Genomic DNA, 20679 nt, shown 5'->3' with positions numbered 1-20679 from the left:
GGACATTCACTCCCGCCACCTACAATTCCTGCCGGACCTGAGACTCTAACCCACAACCTTCGGGTTACAAGTCCGACTGTCTAACCATTAGGCCATGACTGCCCCACCGTTACACCAGTATGTAAAGCAGCGTCCAACACAGTCCACAGGTTCGGTGCAGCTCAGGACTTTTACAGAGAGGTGCACTGATCACTCAAATTAAGGAGAGGTTTCATCAGAAGACACTCAAGCTGATGGAGAAATCTACTGGTTCTTGGACGATAATTATTTGAAGATATTATGAACTCTGCTTTATCATACACTCCTTTTAACGTTTTGATTAATTTATATCTGGTATAAGTGGTTTCTGTATTCAAACATTACATTCTTTAGTGCTTTCAGCATATTGACTAATGCATTCAATTTAATTCATGTATTATTTGTATGTATTTTATTCTATGAACATTTCAATGCACTGCGGGACTTTTATTTTGGTGTGTCGCTGTGACGTCATAAGGCTGCTGCATCTGTTGTGATTCGGCTGAAGACAGGTTTGTGCTTTTAAGCGTTTAAAGTGTTTAAATCAATGCAACCCGTACGGGCTATTATGTGAAGGAAAAAGCGCATCCACAGACGAGTTACAGAGAAGACGCGTCTCATTTGGTGAATGAGTTGATAGTAAACACGAGTCGAGTCTCTGGTGAGTAGAGATGGAGAAACTGAGCTTTTGGAAACTTCCAGTGAATTGAACCAAATGCACCGCAAAATGATTCAGTGTTTCATTCACCGCACACTGACGACCTCTGCTGCTCGAAACACATGTAATGACAACTTTAACAAACCAGCTGCAGATGTTTTTATTCTACAAATGAATAAATGTCTTCTGTAAACCACACCTGTGCAGACTATTGAACCTGGAGCTGATTGAGACGCACCAGAGATTTAGTTTGGAATTATATTTTATTTCTATTAATTATTGTCTTAATCATGACAGAGTGTCCAAACACACAGAAAGTAAAGCTGTGATGTAAAGATGGAGTCTATTAAAGAGGAGAGTGAAGACCTTAAGATTGAAGACGCAGTCACTGTGAAACAAGAAGATGCTGAGGAACAAACAGGTTGGTTTTCATTTGTTTCTTAGTTGGTCCTTATTAAAATGTTTCATTCTACAGAAATGAATGATTGTTGTCGATTATCATATGAGTGGTTTTAATGAAAAAGTGGTTTTGTTTGACATGGAGCCACATGTGGACCGATATGTTGAGATCACATGACCAAACGAATACTAACTCTGATGCTTCTCCACAAATGCCAACATACTTTTCAAGCTATCCAAAATAATGTTGTGGTGTATGTAACAGCACTATACAAAATATGTTTTAGCACATTTTCTCTGAACATGAGGCTTAATTTCTAAATGGTATTACACAAATACAGTTTCTTTGCAAAACTGAACATAGTTAAGAGGACACTGTTTTAATATTATTTCAGAAACAAATGGAACACACAAAGTCCTTAAAGTGCTTGAATTTAGCTTTTCAGAAAATGTAAGGTTTGAAATACCTGGAAAAATCGACTTATTTTGTTGAAAAGTACATAAAAGTAGGGCTGACTCGATACTATAATTTTGGCTTCGGTACGATACCAGAATGTTATACCTCGGGATTGATACCACAGGTGACAAATAACCAGCCTCAAAAGATAAGTGAATTGAAAATAATTGTATTTAATAATAATAATAATAAAACAGTTTGATACAAAAGGTATTAAGATATTAATCTGTAACAAAAGAAAGTACATTTTGATGTTGGAGAGAAAAAAAAAAATATATATAACTGAAGTAATACAATGAAAATATATTCAAATCTTCTTATCTTTTCAGTGCAAACAAAATGTCTCAATGTAACAAAAAACCTGCCGGGAACATGGGTTACATTTTGACTGAGTTTGAAGAGAAAAAAAAAATACAACTGAAGTAACGCAATTAATGCAACAAATGTTGCTTTATTGTAAAGTGATATTTTAACAGTCAAAGTAATATTCAAAATCACGTTATTATTTCTCTCTCAGATTGTTTTCAGCCAAAGAAAAAGCATTATAAATCTCTTGCTCTCTCAGCTGCTTCATATTAGTGGTCGGCAGTATTCCCTTCATATTATTGATACTAAAATTAATATAGCAAAACCCTTGCTTGATTCAAATTCAATTAATATTCGATTGAATGAAATGCACGTGCATATATTACGTGACCAAAACTTCACTGGTACTAGCGTGTCACACATGCACGTTTGAGCTTACTGTATCACTTCTGTATGTGCGTTGATCAGTTGTAAATAAAAGTTCAAATTAAATCTGAATTTATGACGTACTCAACTGTCGATCTCTAAATTCTCTGAAAAGATCAGGATGAGCAAGCGACAAATGCTTAAAAAGGTTTGATGTGTTGCCTCCTGTGGCAAGCACTGCCACCTACAGGTGCACTTTGCAACAGCAGCGTAATGAAATACCGAATTGACCAAATTATGGTATCGTACCGTTTAAAATTATAATATATACCGGTATTTTTCAAGGAAAAAATGTATGTGGTTTGCACAAGCGAGAAACAAATATAAATTGGTGAGATTTCATAGTCTTCATACCTAAATCAGTCCCTCCAGTTTTTCGCGATTCCGCGATCGCTGAATACAATGCAAAATAAACAAAATGTCGCATTTTTTTGTGATCCTGCATAATTCGTCATTTAACCGCAAAATAATCGCAAAAAAATAAATGAAAGACCTAACATAACACAAAATTATAATCATGTAAAATAATTCAGTTAGGTTACGTGGATTCAGATGTTGTTCACGTGATGAAGTCTGTGGTTGTGAGCGGTCAGTCAAGAAACAATGGCGGCAAAATTGTCTCACCTGCTGCCTCACATCAGGGCCAAGGACCGGGCTAAGCAATATCCCGACATACTGCACGAGCAGGGCGGCGTTTCCGTATGGCAGAGTATGCAGTTGCCATACCCTAGCCCAGTTCATATCTCTATTATAATTCGTTATTATTATTTTAAATCAGAGGGTTTTAAAAATGTTTAACCAATGATAAGCATTAAAAAGAGCTTGTCAGTAAAACTTCGTAATGCATCTCTCAGCGAAACCTCGTAACTTCACCCGCCTCCATTCAGATGGACGTGCCGCGCACAGCCTGGAGGAGACAGATCTCTGCTTTTTCGCAATGAAAGGGTAAATAAATAATTGATGTTTGAATAGTACAGCGTTTTCTTTACTCAAACACTACGTCTGTAAAGGCTATGTTTTTGTGTGCTGGAAGAGCGGAGAAGTAGGTTATTTGCCGTCTAGCCAATATAGCCTACTTTTGTACGTTTTAAATATCATGTGCATAAGTGCTTAATTTGAGATTTTGACCAAGTTTATTAAATAACAAGAAAAACTAAGTGCCCATATAGCTACAATAAACGTTATATAACCTGTAAAAGTTGATGAAAGCAAATATTGCGATGCACTTGCTGCCTCAGATAACAGTCACAGCTGTTCTAATGACACTCCGACATTCGCTGGTCAAAAACTTTAACTCCATTTGAACTTGAATTTCATATAATGTTAAGTGCAAGCTGATCAGTAAAGTCTGATACAATACCAACGCTAACGACGCAGTGTTGTTTAATTATTTTATTTTATATATATAATATATCAGAATTTATTAAGAGACCAAAATACCAAATGCATGAATTGGATTTACAAGCAGTATATACAGCCACAATACTTCTTTGTTAATGTTTACATAGGTAAGGTGCAAAAAGGGTCCTAAGGTTGTTTTAAAAGTTAAAATGTTTCAGAATTGACTAAGAGACCAAAATAAACCAGCTTTATGCATTTTGTTTGTTATTTGTGAATATTGTACATCTAACATAATACATAATCTGCACGTTTAATAAACTCCAGCTGGTTCAAAATCGCATGGGATTAATCGTGCAGCCAAACATTTGTCCAAAAATCCAGTAGGCAATTAACATAAGGTGCATAGATCCAAAAAGAATCCATGCAGACACTGAAGTCGCAAGGTAGGCTATTTCAAGGAGGAAGCCGTCGATCTGCACTCTGATCTGCTTACCTGGTGGAAAATATATGACTATATGCGCTACGAGCTCTCCCTCAGAGCGTGTATTCAATGCGGTTGGCCACATTGTCACTCCGTTAAGATCCTTGCTGAAACCAGACAAATTGAACATGTTGGTTTTCCTGGCACGAAAAATGAAGACTGAAAAAGAAAGCAGCAGGACATGCCGATTCACTTAAGCGGCCCAGTAACTTTACAACAGCTGAACACTTGTACAGACTATAGACCTTTTTCATCGCTTCTCATGGAGAGCAACATAGTGGCAAGTGACTTCCTGTAGGATGCTTTGAACTTCAGCTTAGTAATTGTCATCAGCTAGAGCAGAGGTCCCCAACCATCGGGCCGCGACCCACTACCGGGCCGTGGAAGAATTCCTACCGGTCGCGAAAGTTCTGGGGAAAATGTGTATAGATATGACGCCTGTTATTTATTGTGCGTAAATGATTTTTCTAATTACTCTTTATTTTCGTTGTATGCGATTGATATAGAGTAGCAATTTGACGATGGTTAAATTAGTAAATAAAAGATTGCTCTGATCTGTCATCACAGTTGATCCGTGATATACGGACCAGGTCCAGACCCCACCGTCCGGCATGTGATTCGCAGATTAATTTGCCAATTTACACGTTCAATCTATTTAAAACCACAAGAAGAAACGAAACAGAACTCAATTCGTTACTGCGCTGTACTCGCACACACCAAGCGCGCTGGCGTCGTGTTTCAGACAGTGCGGCATACCGAATTGATTCCTCTTTCATGTATTCATGTAGTTTTAAACCATGAAGGTGAGCCAATGGATATCACACAAGCAACGTGCAAACTTTGCGCAATAGTTATGCCAGTGAACGTCTTAACTTCAGTCATACAGAAAGTGAAAGTTAAAAAAACTGACGGAGTTTTCTAACGCTGCATTAACAGCGCATATTATCTCAGAGACAAGAGACGAATCTACTTCAACATGTGGTGATAACAGTATAAATGAATAGAGCTGTTTTAAAGACCCTATCCACAACAACAACATCAACCAATAATCAATTTTGTTATAACTGAAATATATAATTGGTTAAATATTGCTGTAAAAATAACGTCTTTATATTGAAACATGCAGACAATTGAATGCATTTGCTATATGTTTAGTCACACTAGCAGTGTTGCTCTATTTATAAATACCCACCTTCCACAACACAGCAGCAGCATGGCTACAAGACCTGCCGGGCCAGCTACGCAGGAGCCTGACTCGGCTCCACCTCCGCTTTCAGTAATGTGAACTGCTGAGGTTTATGACAAAGAATTTCTCCAATTTTATTACTGTGTAGATAATGCATTCGTGCTTTGATCATTTCTAAGCTCCTCACCATCTATACCCCTCACACAAAACAAGATAATTGAATGTGTCAACATGTGTGACTGCTGGCCATTGTTTCATATCATCAATCCAGGAGGTGGCGCTGGTCAACTTCGTAGGATGAGGAACAGACAAAGTTACATTGTTTATGGTCTTTGTTAAATAGTCTTGATCTTGCTGCCACCACAAACTGTTGCCATTGCTTGTTGACATTATGGACATTAAAAAATAAAACAGATTACAACCGTCGTTTCGAACTAAACGCATCAAAGCTGTGAACCGGAAGTTCGGAGCATCCTCCCTACGTGTAAAGCATAATGGGTAATTTTGCATTCCATGAAGAAGGTCTATAGGCTAGTCTGATGTTCCCTTTTTATGTTGTGCTTTGAAAAACCCAAATCAGAAAAAAAGCCTCTTTTGTGTTGCACTTTAAAAAAGTTTGTTATTATTAGTGGTCGACCGATATATCAGCCTTGGCATTTTCCAAATATCGGCATCGGCCGATGCGTTCGAAGCAGGACTTTTATTTTGATGGCGCTGAGAACGGCAGCGCCTGAGCACACAGCTCACTCTCCTTCTAGTTCGCTGTCGTTGTTAACCATTCTAATACGGATAGAAGTCTGTCTAATAATCAGATAGAACTGTTAAACAAAGGAATTAAATGTATATAAAAATATTATAACAATTGCTTTTATATTATTAGTAACAGAAAGGCAAACATTATAATACTTTCTCATTTGCCATCAGCATCAGCAAATACGCATTTCACCATTTAAACAAATCTTTGAATGACTAATGAACATTTAATTTCACAAATGTTACAAACTTAGTAGAATCCAGTTGTGAGATCTTGTGAAGTGTGCACTTGTATCCTGCATGATCACGTGTGGTCTGCGTGACGGTCGGTCAGGAGGAAACGCGCGCTCGACAAACTTTAAACTTGTGATTTCAAACTGTTGCGCTTTATGCATTTGCCCGCTGTCATATTCATGTCATTTTCACTGTGTGCTGTATGTAAAATGACTGTTACCTTGGCTTTATTTGAACAATATAAATTCCCAATGCACACAAACTGAGTGCCCTGTTACAGTGTTTACTTCCTTTTTAATTATATTTTTATTACATATACTTTAGATGATAAAGTATTTTTCACAAATAAATAAATGTTTATTTTGCACATTTATTTTTTAATCCATTTTCAAATGATTAAAATTTCTTAAATATGAATTAAAATTATATCGGCCATCGGCCACCCTGCTTTCCAAGATATCGGCATTGGCTGTCAAAAAACCCATATCGGTCAACCACTAGTTATTATAATTGTAGCCTAATTAATAGTTAAATAATATTAATAATTTGCTGTTACAAACATAAATGTTCAATATAAGTGAGTTTGTCATACTGTTTTGTTGTCAGTTCAATTAATTGATGGCGAATTGACGCTAATTTGAAAGTGAATGTAAAATGCGCACAGGCATTTACAAGCTATGTAAAAGCGAGGAAAAGAAGGAAACCTAACGAACTACCTCACTGTCACAACCCTACTGGAGTAATGTGTTTTTCATTGGGGGTGGGACAGGCAGACATAACCTGTTACGGCATTTAAGCTACCTTGTTGAGCACAGTGGCACTGAGAAATTTAATCTCTTTTATTTTCTAAAATGTAATAGGATTAGTCCAACTAATCGTTCGGTTTGTAATGCGTACCGAACCGAAAGCCTCGTTCAATATGGATACGTGTATCGTTACACCCCCAAAAAAGACATCGAAAAAAACAACAAAGTGATTAACCACCAAATCGCGGGATTTGTTGCTTCTTCACCACGGTAAGAAAAAAAAATCCCATACTGTCACAGCCCTACTCATATTAGATCAACTCCATAGTGGATTCCATTTAATTGAGGGCTTTATAATTAAACTCACTGCATAGTAGGGCTGTGCAATTAATCGTATTCGATTATCATGCGCATCTCGTCAGTAAAGCCGGTTTCGTGATTAGCAGTAAATCGCCATCACCTGCTTTCAGATGGAGCGGCAGTTAATACACAGCTGTAGTTCACTGACAAGCTACGCTAAACCGCGTTCATAATCGAAGGGGATTCGTCTTTGAGCAATTTTTCCCCCAAATTTTACCATTGGCAAAAATTTTGCTAATAAATTTATCAATCTCTGTGTAAAAATAAAATAATGATGCTGCCATCTTTCTGAAGTTAATTTACCCCACTTTTAATTCATAGTTTTGACCTAATAATTTTTCTGGAGAAAAGCAGAGGACCTAATACTGAGCCCTGCAGCACTCCATACTTGTATTTGATGAGATGTCTCTTCATTTACACAAGCTATGTGGTAGCAGTCAGATAGACGGGACTTAAACTCTGCCAAAACAAGCTATCTAAGAGAATGTTATAGTCTGTTGTTGAAAGATTTGAGTGTTTGTTTGTTTTTTCTGATAACTGCCAGCATGAAACATTTCTGTACATCCTAAAGAAAGCAAAGCAATAACAATATTGACAAGAGGTTCTCAAATTACAGTTTACAACTTTTTCAGTAGCTTGGTGGGTATGGAATCCAGCATATATGCATGTTTTTGATGTTTTATATGTATGTTGCTTTGTGCCCATTAAACGGGTTAATTTGTATTTGCCTTGTTTTTTTTGTTTTTTACACCTTAGAACTGATGTCACTGAAAGAGGAGAGTGAAGTACTGGATGAAATGGAAGAAAAAGATCATGATATCGTAACTGAAGAAAAATCTGAAACGACATCCTCACAAAAAAGTAATTTCACCTGCCAACAGTGCGAAAAGTGTTTCTCTACAAAAGGAAACCTGAAACTCCACATTGACATTCACACTGGAGAGAAGCCTTACACCTGCCAGCAGTGTGGAAAGTGTTTCACTAAAAAAGGAACCCTTAAAGGCCACATGAGCATTCATACTAGAGAAAAGCCCTACATGTGCCCTCAGTGTGGAAACTGTTTCACCCAGCAAGGAAGCTTTAACAGGCACATGAGAGTTCACACTGGAGAGAAGCCTTACACCTGCAAACTGTGTGAAAGAAGCTTTACAACAAAACTAAACCTTAAGTATCACATGAACAGTCACACCGGTGAGACGCCATTTACATGTGATCAGTGTGGAAGGAGCTTTCGACATAAGATAACCCTTAAAAAGCACATGAAAGTTCACTTAAGAGAGAGCAGTTTTATGTGTCATCAGTGTGGAATGAGTTTCTCAGACAGCCAAAACCTTACGAATCATGTGATAACTCACACTGGAGAGAAACCATACATGTGTCTTCAATGTGGAAAGACTTGCTCAAACAATACAAACCTTGGTGTTCACATGAGAATTCACACTGGAGAGAAGCCTTTCACCTGCCCTGAGTGTGGAAAGAGCTTCAGGTTTATAGGAAACTTTCAGACTCACATGAGGGTTCACACTGGAGAGAGACCTTACATGTGTCTTGAGTGTGACGAGAGTTTCACATATCAGAGAGACCTGAAACGTCATCTGCTAACTCACTCTGGAAAGGAAGTCTAGTGTTTCCTCAGTGGCAATTGGTTTAAAAAATGGAGCAATTTCAAGAATCATCTGCACATTCAGTCTGGAGAAAGGCAAATTTCTTGTGAAATAAAATTTATCATCATACAGATACACCTGAAAATCATGCAGATATGAGACCCTATTCTTATGTGTGTGAAAAGTTTTAAATGGCTCTGCAATTTTAAATTGGACCAGAAAATACTAGTGATGCCATGAAATTTCAACAAGTTTCAAAAATTGTATGGTTGTGCATAGGGATGCACAATATTGGATTTTTGCCAATATTTTTCAACTCGTGGCCGATAGCCGATATATTTCCTTTATATATATATATATATGTATATATACACACACCGAACAAAATTATAGACGCAACACTTTTGCTTTTGCCCCTATTTTTCATGAGCTGAACTCAAAGATCTAAGGCTTTTTCTATGTACACAAAAGACCTATTTTTCTCAAATATTGTTCACAAATCTGTCTAAATCTTTGTTAGTGAGCACTTCTCCTTTGCCGAGATACTCCATCCACCTCACAGGTGTGGCATATCAAGATGCTGATTAGACAGCATGATTATTGCACAGGTGTGCCTTAGGCTGGCCACAATAAAAGGCATAACTTGTAGGTCTTACAGGTTTAGAATGACATGAGGGTGAGTAATTACAGAATTTTCATTTTTGGGTGAACTATCCCTTTAAGTAGAATATTATAAACGTATAATAATAATAAAATGTCAACATTCGCTACTATCCAGTCTCTGCTGTAGCTCCTGTGTCCTGAATTCCCAGAATGCAGTGCCGCTGTGACGACACATTCCCATTCTCTATACTGAAAAACTCTGACAAGGCAAACTTCAGGATGTCTAACAGCATGAATGTGTGTGTGTGTATATATATATGCATGTATGTGTATATATATATATATATAAAATATGATTAATATATTTTCTGGGAAGCGCGGTTTAGGTTTTTGTCCATCTGAGAACAATAAACGGAAGATTTAATAACTGAAGGATTTAAATGTATATTATATTTAAATTTGTTAATTTTTATTTATTTCATTTTATTATTCTTAGACAAAAACTTAATTATTTGAAAAAAGCAAATCACAATGACAGTTAATTAATAATTAATAAGTGTGTCTTGTGAATTTAGGTAACAGCACCAAAATATGCAAAACATCTTATTCAGCTCTATCTAGATGAACATGCTGACATTCGAATTTCCATCTTTTTCTGACATCAATGAGCAATTTGATCCAGCTAATGCAAACGGGGGACCATGGTTGGGGACGGACCTTGGAGGTTCTGCATGCCTAAGTCAACAGTCTGTTTTCATGTCCACAAGATCACTGCTCAATTAAAAAAACAGTGAGGGAGGGTAAAGGCTTTGCGCGTTTGGCACAGCATGATGCCTTCAGTAAAGGTGCCATTGATGGGTGCAAAATTTGGATAAAACCACCAAATACACACAAGGAAGACTATTTTAATTACAAACCGTTTCATTCAATCCAAATGCAGGCTATATTTGATGATACAGGGCGTTCCATAAATGGTTTAATTGGTTATCCTGGATCTGTTCACGACACAAGGATTTTTAAAAACAATTGTTGGATCATGATTATTTGTAGTTAGGGATATAATATTACATACAACAAGATTACTGTCTTAACAGCAGAGTTTAAAGGCTTTTTCTTTTTTGCAGCAGGTCTGTGCATCCATGTATAAGATGTAACATACATTGAAATAACAGTACTGATTGATGTTAGTGTTGTAAAAAACACTATGATTTACAAGTTTACTTACATTCTTGTAATGTGTTATATTGGTTACTTCAGTACTGTTGCACTTTTTTGTTTATCTCAAACACCAGTTATTGAACAATTATTAAACAATTGAAAAGTGAGACAGAAACTGCCTATTATTTTCATATATGCTTTTCATTTTGTCAACACAGAATGTGTGTTTTATTCTATGGACATTTCAATGCACTGCGGGACTTTTATTTTGGCGTGTCGCTGTGACGTCATACGGCTGCTGCATCTGTTGTGATTCGGCTGAAGACAGGTTTGTGCTTTTAAGCATTTAAAGTGTTTAAATCAATGCAACCCGTACGGGCTATTATTGTTTTTAAGAAGTGATGTAAAATAGCTTAATTATTATTGCATGTAACATCGCGACGCTTTATCTGACATGTTTCAGCCGTACTTATGTGATTAAAGCCCATCCACAGACGCGTCTCATTTGGTGAATGAGTTGATAGTAAACACGAGTCGAGTCTCTGGTGAGTAGAGATGGAGAAACTGAGCTTTTGGAAACTTCCAGTGAATTGAACCAAATGCACCGCAAAATGATTCAGTGTTTCATTCGCCGCACACTGACGACCTCTGCTGCTCGAAACACATGTAATGACAACTTTAACAAACCAGCTGCAGATGTTTTTATTCTATGAATAAATGCCTTGTAAACCACACCTGTGCAGACTATTGAACCTGGAGCTGATTGAGACGCACCAGAGATTTTAGCCTCGTTCAGACTGTCAGCCCAAATCCGATTTTGTGCTTATCCGGATGAAATCTGATTTGAATGACAGACTGTGTCCACACAGTGTATTGCAACTGTTCATATCCGATTTGTGTGGCCTGTAGCACGAAGCCGCTTTCAGTTTTTACCCAGGTAAGTTCGCGTTTAGTTTGAGCAAACTCCCTCAAAAACATGGGTTGGTTTCATCACCATGGTAACTGCTCCGGAGCAGGTTTTATTCTGGGTTAGAGATCGTGAACCCAAACCTAACCAATCAGCTGTGAGCAAAGTGACATATATCTGATGCAATGAAGCCACTCCCCTTTATCTCTCGCTCCAAATTAAAGCAGTTTACAGTCAAAGAATTTCAGAGACAAAATTGCCTTTTGCTGCTAATTATTTTATTATATTAATATCATAATATATTTAAAAATATAATATGAACTGGCAGTTAATATAAAATTTGCATTTGAATTAATTTAAATATATACATTGCCTATAAATAAGTTTCAATAACGTTTAGTTATTTTAAAAGCTTTATGTATTTTCTTCGAGTGAAACTGTGTGAAACTACAAACACTTATGCTGCCTTCACGTGCTATCGGAATTATCGTAAATACGAGTTTCCTAATCGGAAATTGGATGTGAACGGCCTCTCAAGTCGTATTTACTACTGGGAGATTTGGAAATAATTTTGATACCCGAGTTTCCGAGTTGTGCGGGTCATAAACTTTGAACATGGTGGAGGGAACAACCATTGCTGTTCTCACAACAACTACATCCCTTTGTCTTGTCGCTAAAGTAGTGTATTTATAGGCTAGATATGAACGATCATGCGAAGCATGTTGTATGTTTTATTAGCAGTGAAATAAGCATGTATTTGGCCAAAATTCCAGAATTGTCAGCGAACTGAATGTATAGCGCGGTGAATATTTATATGATTGTCAACCAATGGGATGCTACATTTTATTCTTTCCGACATTAAAGCACTTGAATACGACAAGCTCGTAATCACGACTTCATAAGTGGGAAATAGGAAATTTCCGATAGCATGTGAAGGCAGCATTAAATTCAGCTGATTCTTTTGCATTGTCAGATATTCTTTCTGCTGCCTTCTCAAACGTTTGCTGAAGCATCGGTGTTTATTCCTGCCTTGTAAATGCATTTAAATTAATTATATTTTCAATAACGACATCTCTTAATCTTCAGCAGAGAAGTGAATTGTGCCGACTCTCGTGAGAAGTGAATCAAACTGACGCTCTCCACGCTCCGTGTGATTGGCTGTTTGCTGCAGGTGTCACACTTTGAGGTGCACGTGCTCCAGAGTTAATCACAAACTCTGGTTCAAACCCCAAGTTGACAGAGAACGTTTATATGTATCAAGCTTTGTGAGCCCACTGAACCTGGGGGCTGTTACATAAAACAAGTTTACCAAATAAGCCAGGCTTATTTCAGTTAGTCTGACTTATTGTCAGTTGATTTGGTTCAAAATAAGTCAGACTAAGTGAAATAAACCTGGCTTATTTGGTAAACTTGTTTTATGAAACAGGCCCCAGATCTAAACCAGGTTGGATTGGTTTTGTCAACTCTAAACCTACTCTGAAACTCGTTGTGCTACAGGCCATAGAAGTGCTCTCTCATTTTACGGAATGTGCTTTGGTTTCTATGGCAATGTCGTTGCGTTGTTATGCCTACGCTAAAAACAACAATAACAGCAATACAGTTTGCAACACAGGGGCCTGTTTCATAAAACAAGTTTACCAAATAAGCCAGACTTATTTTGAACCAAACCAAATGAGGATGTGAAAACGCTAGATTCCAGAAATGCGATTTGAATAGCATTTCAAACCACATACGAATGTAGCTCGAAAAGGATTTGCACAAATCGGATTTCATGTAGTTCGTTGCTAGTCAGACTATTTAAATATGATCGGATTTCAATCGGATTTGCACAAAAATCGGATTTGGGCTGACAGTCTGAACGAGGCTTTAGTTTGGATTTATTTTTCTTTCTATTAATTATTGTCATCTTAATCATGACAGAGTGTCCAAACACACAGAAAGTAAAGCTACTGAGATCCATGTGATGTAAAGATGGCATCTATTAAAGAGGAGAGTGAAGACATTAAGATTGAAGATGCAATCGGCGTGAAACAAGAAGATACCGAGGAACAAACAGGTTGGTTTTTATTCTCAAAGCTGAACGCACTCATTTGATCATTATTAAAATGTTTCATTCTACAGAAATTAATGGTTATTGAAAATTATCAGCACTCTGTGAACAGCCAGCTTCTTTGGCAATGAATGTTTGTGGCTTACCCTCCTTGTGAAGGGTGTCAATGATTAGGCCTGTTTGAGATGCGCCGCACCTCGCTTCGCCTGAAATGTAGGCGAGAGCAGGTGGCTGCAGAGAGGGGAGGAGTGAAATAAACGCAGTCAAGACGGACAGTTCTGCCCTCTCGAAGTGGAACAGATACCTACGAGATCAAAGGCGGATATCGTGTTATTCTCACTCATATGCTGTGCTGCTGATAAACATGATATAATTTCAGTTCTGTTGCTTTTATATGAATATAAATATGATGAACAAGACACTCAAAGTGCTTGCTATTTAATTCCATACGAAATGCGTATTTATCATCCATTTCTACTTTAACACAAACGTGTATTTTAGATTTTTGGAAATATGGCAACAATCACATATCTCACACAAAGATCGCACTGTCGTGTTTGTTAATATTCATGCATAATTTAGATACATAATCGCATGAAATCAGATAAAAAAAATAAAACATTTTAGAAGAGAATGCAGCATCACGGTTGTCTGAACCAATGAGCATTAAGCTGTGTCGTCAGTCAGTCGTTTCCCATCATGCTTTTGATCAGAGCAGTCGGTGGAGAGCAACTTGCGCGCGACTGCTCAATCCGACACAGCTGCCTCGCCGGCGCGAGAGTTTTTTGGCACACGTCAGCATGACATCAGAGCAAGGCGGACGTAACTCCGACACTTTTCTAACCGGCATGCATCTCGCGGTGATCACCGGTGATCGGTTCTGCGCAGATTTTGCTCATCTCAAACTAGCCTATTGTCTTCTGGACAACTGTCAGATCAGAAGTCTTCCCCATGATTTAATCAAACACTTGATTGAAAGTTGTGCTGGTGAAGTGTCTAGTAGGTGCTCTAGCCATTACATTTAAAATAATCTAGAGTTTATTTGTTGACAACATTTCTAATGTGAAAGAAGTCTGGGTAACACTTTATTTTGATGGTCCCTTTTGAACATTCTGTTGACACCAAGTAATGTTGCAACTACATGTCAACAAACTCTCTTAAGAGTATTAGTAGACTGTCTGCTTCATATCTACTAACTCCTTATTGTGTTGTTCTCCCAACAGATATTCTACTGACTATAAGTAGCTTTGCAAGAACGTGTCAACTTAATCTAACCATAACCCTACCAGTCAACTAATACACTACTAACACTCTAATGAGAGTCAGTAGAAATGTAGGTGCAACATTACTTATAGTCAATAAAATGTGTTAAAGGGACCATCAAAATAAAGTGAAACCGAAGGCTGTTCTATAAATGATGGAAATGTTATTATCAAAGAACTAAGTGCTCTCAGCACAACAATCAGGGATGTATTCCAGAAAGCAAGGTTAACTTACCATCTGCTAAACCCTGAACTCTCGGTTAATTAACCCCAGACATGTTCACAAGTCTCTGAGGTCCAAGTCAAGTCAAGGTCAAGTCTAACACACATTCAGACGCGACTTGCGCGAATAAATCGTGCTATTCGCGCGTAGTTGGACGCTTGAACATTTTGAGTTTACTCGCTTCATTCGCGTGACATTCACTTCACGACAGGCGAATTCGGCGTCATGGGAGGGGCTTCTGCCAGGCGACGGCTCCTGTCTCGTTGCGAAATGGCTGACATGGATAAAATACGGCGAATAAGCTCAATTTAGCTAGCTTGTAGTCTCAATATGTGTGTATATATATATATATATATATATATATATATATATAGCTCAAATTGTATAAAGAGCGTTTTTTACAACTTACCAGATTGTCCGACCTCCTCACTCACTTGCTTCCAAGCAAAATCCTTTTTATTCCTGTTTCTGTAAAAGTACGAAAATGTAGGCTATCATACAGCTCTGGGTGTCCACAAACAGCGATGATTATTTTGTCCTCCATTGTTGTTTGGGATTCCCTCCGCTCGCTACGTCGTAATCACGTCACTACTAGAGCAAGCTCCTGATTGGTTAACGCGGCGCGAATTTTCGCCAAAGTTCAGATTTTTCAACTCGCCCGAAACGCTCAATTCGCGCCGCAGGATGTCTATTCGCGTCTTTGCATTGACTTAACATGTAAATCACTCGCGCTTAACGCTTCATTCGCGTCTGGTGTGAACGCACCTTAAGTCAAGTCTCAAGTCTTTGAGGTCAAGTCCAAGTCACGTCTCAAGTCTTTGTTCTATTTATTAGCAACAGTTCTTTCAGCTAGTAATTGAGGCTAAATCCGTTTTGAAATACTGATTTCACGATATGATTTTGTCAACAACAACAAAAAAAAAACTTAAATTTTATTAAAGACAAATTAGAAATGAAAAGGTGACCATTTATTAATTATCAGATAAAATGCTGCACATTTCTTTGTAAAATTGAAATGTCAAACAACAAAACTAAATTTTAAAACAAACCCCAATTAATCAAATGAATTACACAAATGAAATAAATCTCATATAAACAAACTAAGGCTTTGTCTGTGCTCTTTTTCAATTTAAAATTAGAGGCAACCGCTGTATTTTAAACACAACACAATCCAAACAAAGAGGCTACATACATGCAGCATGAGCAGTTTTTAATCTAAATTGGATTGTATAATTTTGAAATTTGAAGCAAAAACAAAATGGTCTGACTTTAGTTTTGTGAAACTATTCTACATAAAACATCAGTACGAAACAAAACAGCAGACGGGCTGAATTAATGCATATTCACTCTCTGCCAGCAGGTGGCGCTTGAACATCAATTAAACATCGTTTCCTTGGTTGCTGCTGTAAACAAAGCAGCGCTGCGGTTATGAACACTACTTTAATATGCATTATACAGAGGCAAGATGAAAAGAAAATACCATCTAAACTTTTTTTTAAGACAGCCAGTTTCCCTCAGAGATACATTCATATAAACTCCCATACCAAATGACTTGCGTTTTTTACGAGTCTCACGAGTACAAGTCAAGTCTCGAGTCAGCTGTTCACGAGTCCAAGTCAAGTCCCAAGTCTTTATTTATGTGACTTAAGTGTGACTCGAGTCCAAGTTGCAGACTCCAGTTTCCATCTGTGATCAACCCAAACCTTGCTTACTTGAGGTATGTGGTTCCAAAAACGCGTCCGGGAGTAAGTTCATTCAACCCAGAGTATATTCCTGGTTAACACGCAAGACATTCTCAACAGAGAGATGAATCGGCGAGTCACTATGGAAACGGACGCTAAGAAAAAGTGCGCCATGCTGTTTCTTCTTCTTATGTTCAAAGGCCATTTGCATACTTGGTGCATATCGCCATCTAACTGGTGGTTGTGCAATCATTTTTCTTTTTGTTTCATTTAATCTTTAATCCTTGAGAATTATATTGTTTGTTTGATGTTAATTATATAATAAGTCATATCAGATGTATTTTTATTACAGAAATACAGTTTAGAAAATGCCGATCTATGATGTGTGAGAATATAAAATGAAATAAATGTAATATAATAAATTAAACATTACCTTGTTATAATAGTGTTTTCTAATTTATACTGATAACTAGGTAACACCTTACAATAAGGTGTCATTTGTTAACATTAGTTAATGTATTAACTAACATGAACAAACCATGAGCAATGCATTTATTACACTATTAATCTTTGTTAACCTTAATTAATGGAAATACAGTTGTTAATTTGTTTATTCATGTTAGTTCACAGTGCATTAACTAATGTTAACAAACACAACTTGTGATTTTAATAATGCATTAGTAAATGCTGAAATGAACATTAACTAAGATTAATAAATGCTGTAGAAATATTGTTCATTCTTAGTTCATGTTAACTAATGTTGCTAACTAATGAACCTTATTGTAAAGTGTTACCGATAACTATTATTTATGCCAAAAAATAAATATAATAACCATATTAGAATAATATATTACATTATATATTATTCTAAAATGGTTATTATATTTATTATATTATTATGACTTATATTAGTGCTTTATAATTAACATCATACAACTATATATATATATGTATGTATATTAGAGATGTAACGATTCACCACTCACGATTCGATTCCTTTCACGGTTTTGATTTCTCGATTCGATTCGCAATTTTCTTTTTTTTTTTTTTTTACAAAATGAGATTTTAGACAAATTATAAATGAAATGTGTCCTTATATTATTGCTTGGACAAAATGCTGCACGGTTCTTTGTGAAATTGAAATATAACTATAATATACTAATATGGCACCTTGCATATTTTTGGTATTTTGTTGGTTTTGATTGCTTCTATTGTCCTCATTTGTAAGTCAATTTGGATAAAAGCATCTGATAAATGTAAATATAATGTAAACGTAAATAACAAAATTAAATTGAAGTTTTAAAACAAACCCCAAAACGAATAAATAACACAAATAAAAGAAATCTCTTCATATAAACAAAATAATGCTTTATTTGTGCTCTTTCCATTCAAAATTAGAGGCAATCACTGCATTTTAATCATGATCCAAACAAAGATGCTGCATACATGAGCAATTTTTAATCTAAATTAGACTGTATAATTTTGAAAATATACATAAAAAATATCTGCATGAAACAGACACATTCATATAAACTCCCACTCCTAATTGTATCGCAATTTGTTTAGCATCAACCGATTTGAATCATCACATATTTGAATTGATTTTCAACCGGCTTGCGGTTAATCGTTACATCCCTAATGTATATAAAGTATATTACAGAGCTTTATTGTAATAATATATAATATTGTGTGCAATCTGTCACGCCCACTGGAGTTTTGTCAATAGGTCACGCATATGCTGATAGCTCTGAAGTGAACTAACCCTAAAACAGAACCTACTCCTTTTTGATATTGTACATGTCTAAACATTTTGTTGTCTGTTGCTTTGTGACCATTAAACTGGAGTTAACTTGTCTCTTTTCACCATAGACCTGATGCCACTGAAAGAGGAGAGTGAAGTACTAGATGAAATGAAAGAAAAAGATCAGTGTAAGAAACCTCATGTTATCGTAACTGAAGAAATATCTGAAAAGACTTCCTCACAAAAAAGTAATTTCACCTGCCAACAGTGCGAAAAGTGTTTCGCTACAAAAGCAAACCTGAAACGCCACATGGATATTCACACTGGAGAGAAGCCTTACACCTGCCAGCAGTGTGGAAAGTGTTTCAATAAAAAAGGAACCCTTAAAGGCCACATGAGCATTCATACTGGAGAAAAGCCCTACATGTGCCCTCAGTGTGGAAACGGTTTCACCCAGCAAGGAAACTTTAACAGGCACATGAGAGTTCACACTGGAGAGAAGCCTTACACCTGCAAACTGTGTGAAAGAAGCTTTACAACAAAACTAAACCTTGAGTATCACACGAACAGTCACACCGGTGAGACGCCGTTTACATGTGATCAGTGTGGAAGGAGCTTCAGATATAAGGTAACCCTTAAAAGGCACATGAAGGTTCACTTAAGAGAGAGCAGTTTTAAGTGTCATCAGTGTGGAATGAGTTTCTCAGACAGCAAAAACCTTACGAATCATGTGATAACTCACACTGGAGAGGAACCATACATGTGCCTTCAATGTGGAAAGACTTGCTCAAACAATACAAACCTTGGTGTTCACATGAGAATTCACACTGGAGAGAAGCCTTTCACCTGCCCTGAGTGTGGAAAGAGCTTCAGATTTATAGGAAACTTTCAGACTCACATCAGAGTTCACACTGGAGAGAGGCCTTACACCTGCCCTCATTGTGGAAAGAGCTTCAGATTTATTGGAAATTTTCAGACTCACATGAGGGTTCACACTGGAGAGAAGCCTTACATGTGTCTTGAGTGTGACGAGAGTTTCACATATCAGAGAGACCTGAAACATCATCTGCTAACTCACTCTGGAAAGGAATTCTAGTGTTCCTCAGTGGCAAGAGGTTTACAATGTAGAGCAATTTCAAAAATCACCTGTACATTCAGTCTGGAGAAAGGCAAATTTCTTGTGAAATGAAATTTGTCTCTGTATGCTCAATGGATGACTTTGAAATGGACAAGACGATGAGCCAAGTTTTTAGAAGTTAAGATTAGATTAGACCACACCCTCTCCCGGTCGACTGATAAATCAAGATCTGTTAATTCACGATTCCAGATAGATTTAATAGAAAGAGACTTTGCAGTGTGATCATTAAGTTTACTAAGTAATGCACACGCGAGACTCTGTTTGTGTTCTTTAGCCCTATTCGAACGGGACTAATTTAATCTAAACAACGTTTGAGTTACAGGTCTTGTCACCCGATGTCTGTGATTACAAGTGCTGATTCGGATGAGACTAATGTCTCTGTTTATTACAGAGGTGAGAGGGTGTGTAAAACTAGTCCCGTAAAGGCTCTGCAATTTAAATGGGACCAGAAAATACTAGTGATGGCATGAAATTTCTGCAAGTTTCAAATACTGAATGGTTGTTAGAGATGCTGTTTAATTTTGATTGTGTAGAGGTCATTGATAGGTCTTTGATGTTTGATTTAAGTTTAGTATCTTAGAATCAAATTATTAGATAAACTCTTTGTTTTTGTGAAATGGCAATGTAAAAGAAAACATAAATAAAAGGACATAAAACGAATGAAAGAATGAACATTGCAGTGGGTTATTTTAGTGAACGAATGCACGTTGTCCAGGCTGGACTTTAATACGTCTACTATTGGGGCTCATCTGATGGTTCCATCTGTGGGTTTTGCAATAGCTAAACAGTCTAGCAGTCCTACTCTCATCACTGAGTAATTTTCATATCTACAGTGCATTCAGAAAATATTCAGACCCCTTGTTTTTTCACCTTTTATATGTCGCAACCTTAAGGCCTTTCCACACTGAGTGCAATGCGAAAAAGCGAGGCAAATCGCCGACGAACA

At 37.0% G+C, this 20679-nt stretch overlaps 2 protein-coding genes across 5 annotated transcripts; both read left to right on the top strand.

The window, feature by feature from the left end:
- The first annotated feature begins 429 nt into the window (after positions 1-429).
- Positions 430-9135, top strand: LOC131537764 (gastrula zinc finger protein XlCGF8.2DB-like). Of its 2 annotated transcripts, none has more exons than XM_058771400.1 (3): positions 430-530; positions 974-1097; positions 8122-9135. In XM_058771400.1, the coding sequence occupies exons 2-3, from the start codon at positions 1013-1015 to the stop codon at positions 8988-8990; spliced, it is 954 nt and encodes a 317-aa protein (XP_058627383.1). In that variant the 5' UTR covers positions 430-530; positions 974-1012; the 3' UTR covers positions 8991-9135. The 2 variants fall into 2 exon arrangements, with proteins under 2 accessions (XP_058627383.1, XP_058627382.1); XM_058771399.1 differs by lacking the exon at positions 430-530 and adding an exon at positions 537-679.
- Positions 9136-9410: 275 nt separating this feature from the next.
- LOC131537763 (gastrula zinc finger protein XlCGF8.2DB-like) lies at positions 9411-20400 on the top strand. 3 transcript variants are annotated; one of them, XM_058771398.1, is made up of 4 exons: positions 9411-11058; positions 11194-11275; positions 13558-13693; positions 18724-20400. In XM_058771398.1, exons 3-4 carry the CDS (start codon positions 13609-13611, stop codon positions 19689-19691), a joined length of 1053 nt encoding a protein of 350 aa, XP_058627381.1. In that variant the 5' UTR covers positions 9411-11058; positions 11194-11275; positions 13558-13608; the 3' UTR covers positions 19692-20400. The 3 variants fall into 3 exon arrangements, with proteins under 3 accessions (XP_058627381.1, XP_058627379.1, XP_058627380.1); XM_058771396.1 differs by lacking the exon at positions 11194-11275; XM_058771397.1 differs by having other exon boundaries at positions 9411-11275.
- Positions 20401-20679: the final 279 nt, after the last annotated feature.

The sequence above is a fragment of the Onychostoma macrolepis genome, chromosome 03, assembly GCF_012432095.1.
Source record: "Onychostoma macrolepis isolate SWU-2019 chromosome 03, ASM1243209v1, whole genome shotgun sequence".
NCBI lineage: Eukaryota > Metazoa > Chordata > Actinopteri > Cypriniformes > Cyprinidae > Onychostoma > Onychostoma macrolepis.
This window is presented reverse-complemented; position numbering and strand designations above follow the sequence as displayed.

What these genes read in the sequence shown, in the direction of transcription:
- LOC131537764 (XM_058771400.1), top strand. Translation starts at nt 1,013, where the DNA reads ATGGAGTCTATTAAAGAGGAGAGTGAAGACCTTAAGATTGAAGACGCA. An exon ending in AGATGCTGAGGAACAAACAG is followed by an intron (nt 1,098 to 8,121) that starts GTTGGTTTTCAT and finishes TTTACACCTTAG; the next exon opens with AACTGATGTCACTGAAAGAG.
- LOC131537763 (XM_058771396.1), top strand. Translation starts at nt 13,609, where the DNA reads ATGGCATCTATTAAAGAGGAGAGTGAAGACATTAAGATTGAAGATGCA. An exon ending in AGATACCGAGGAACAAACAG is followed by an intron (nt 13,694 to 18,723) that starts GTTGGTTTTTAT and finishes TTTTCACCATAG; the next exon opens with ACCTGATGCCACTGAAAGAG.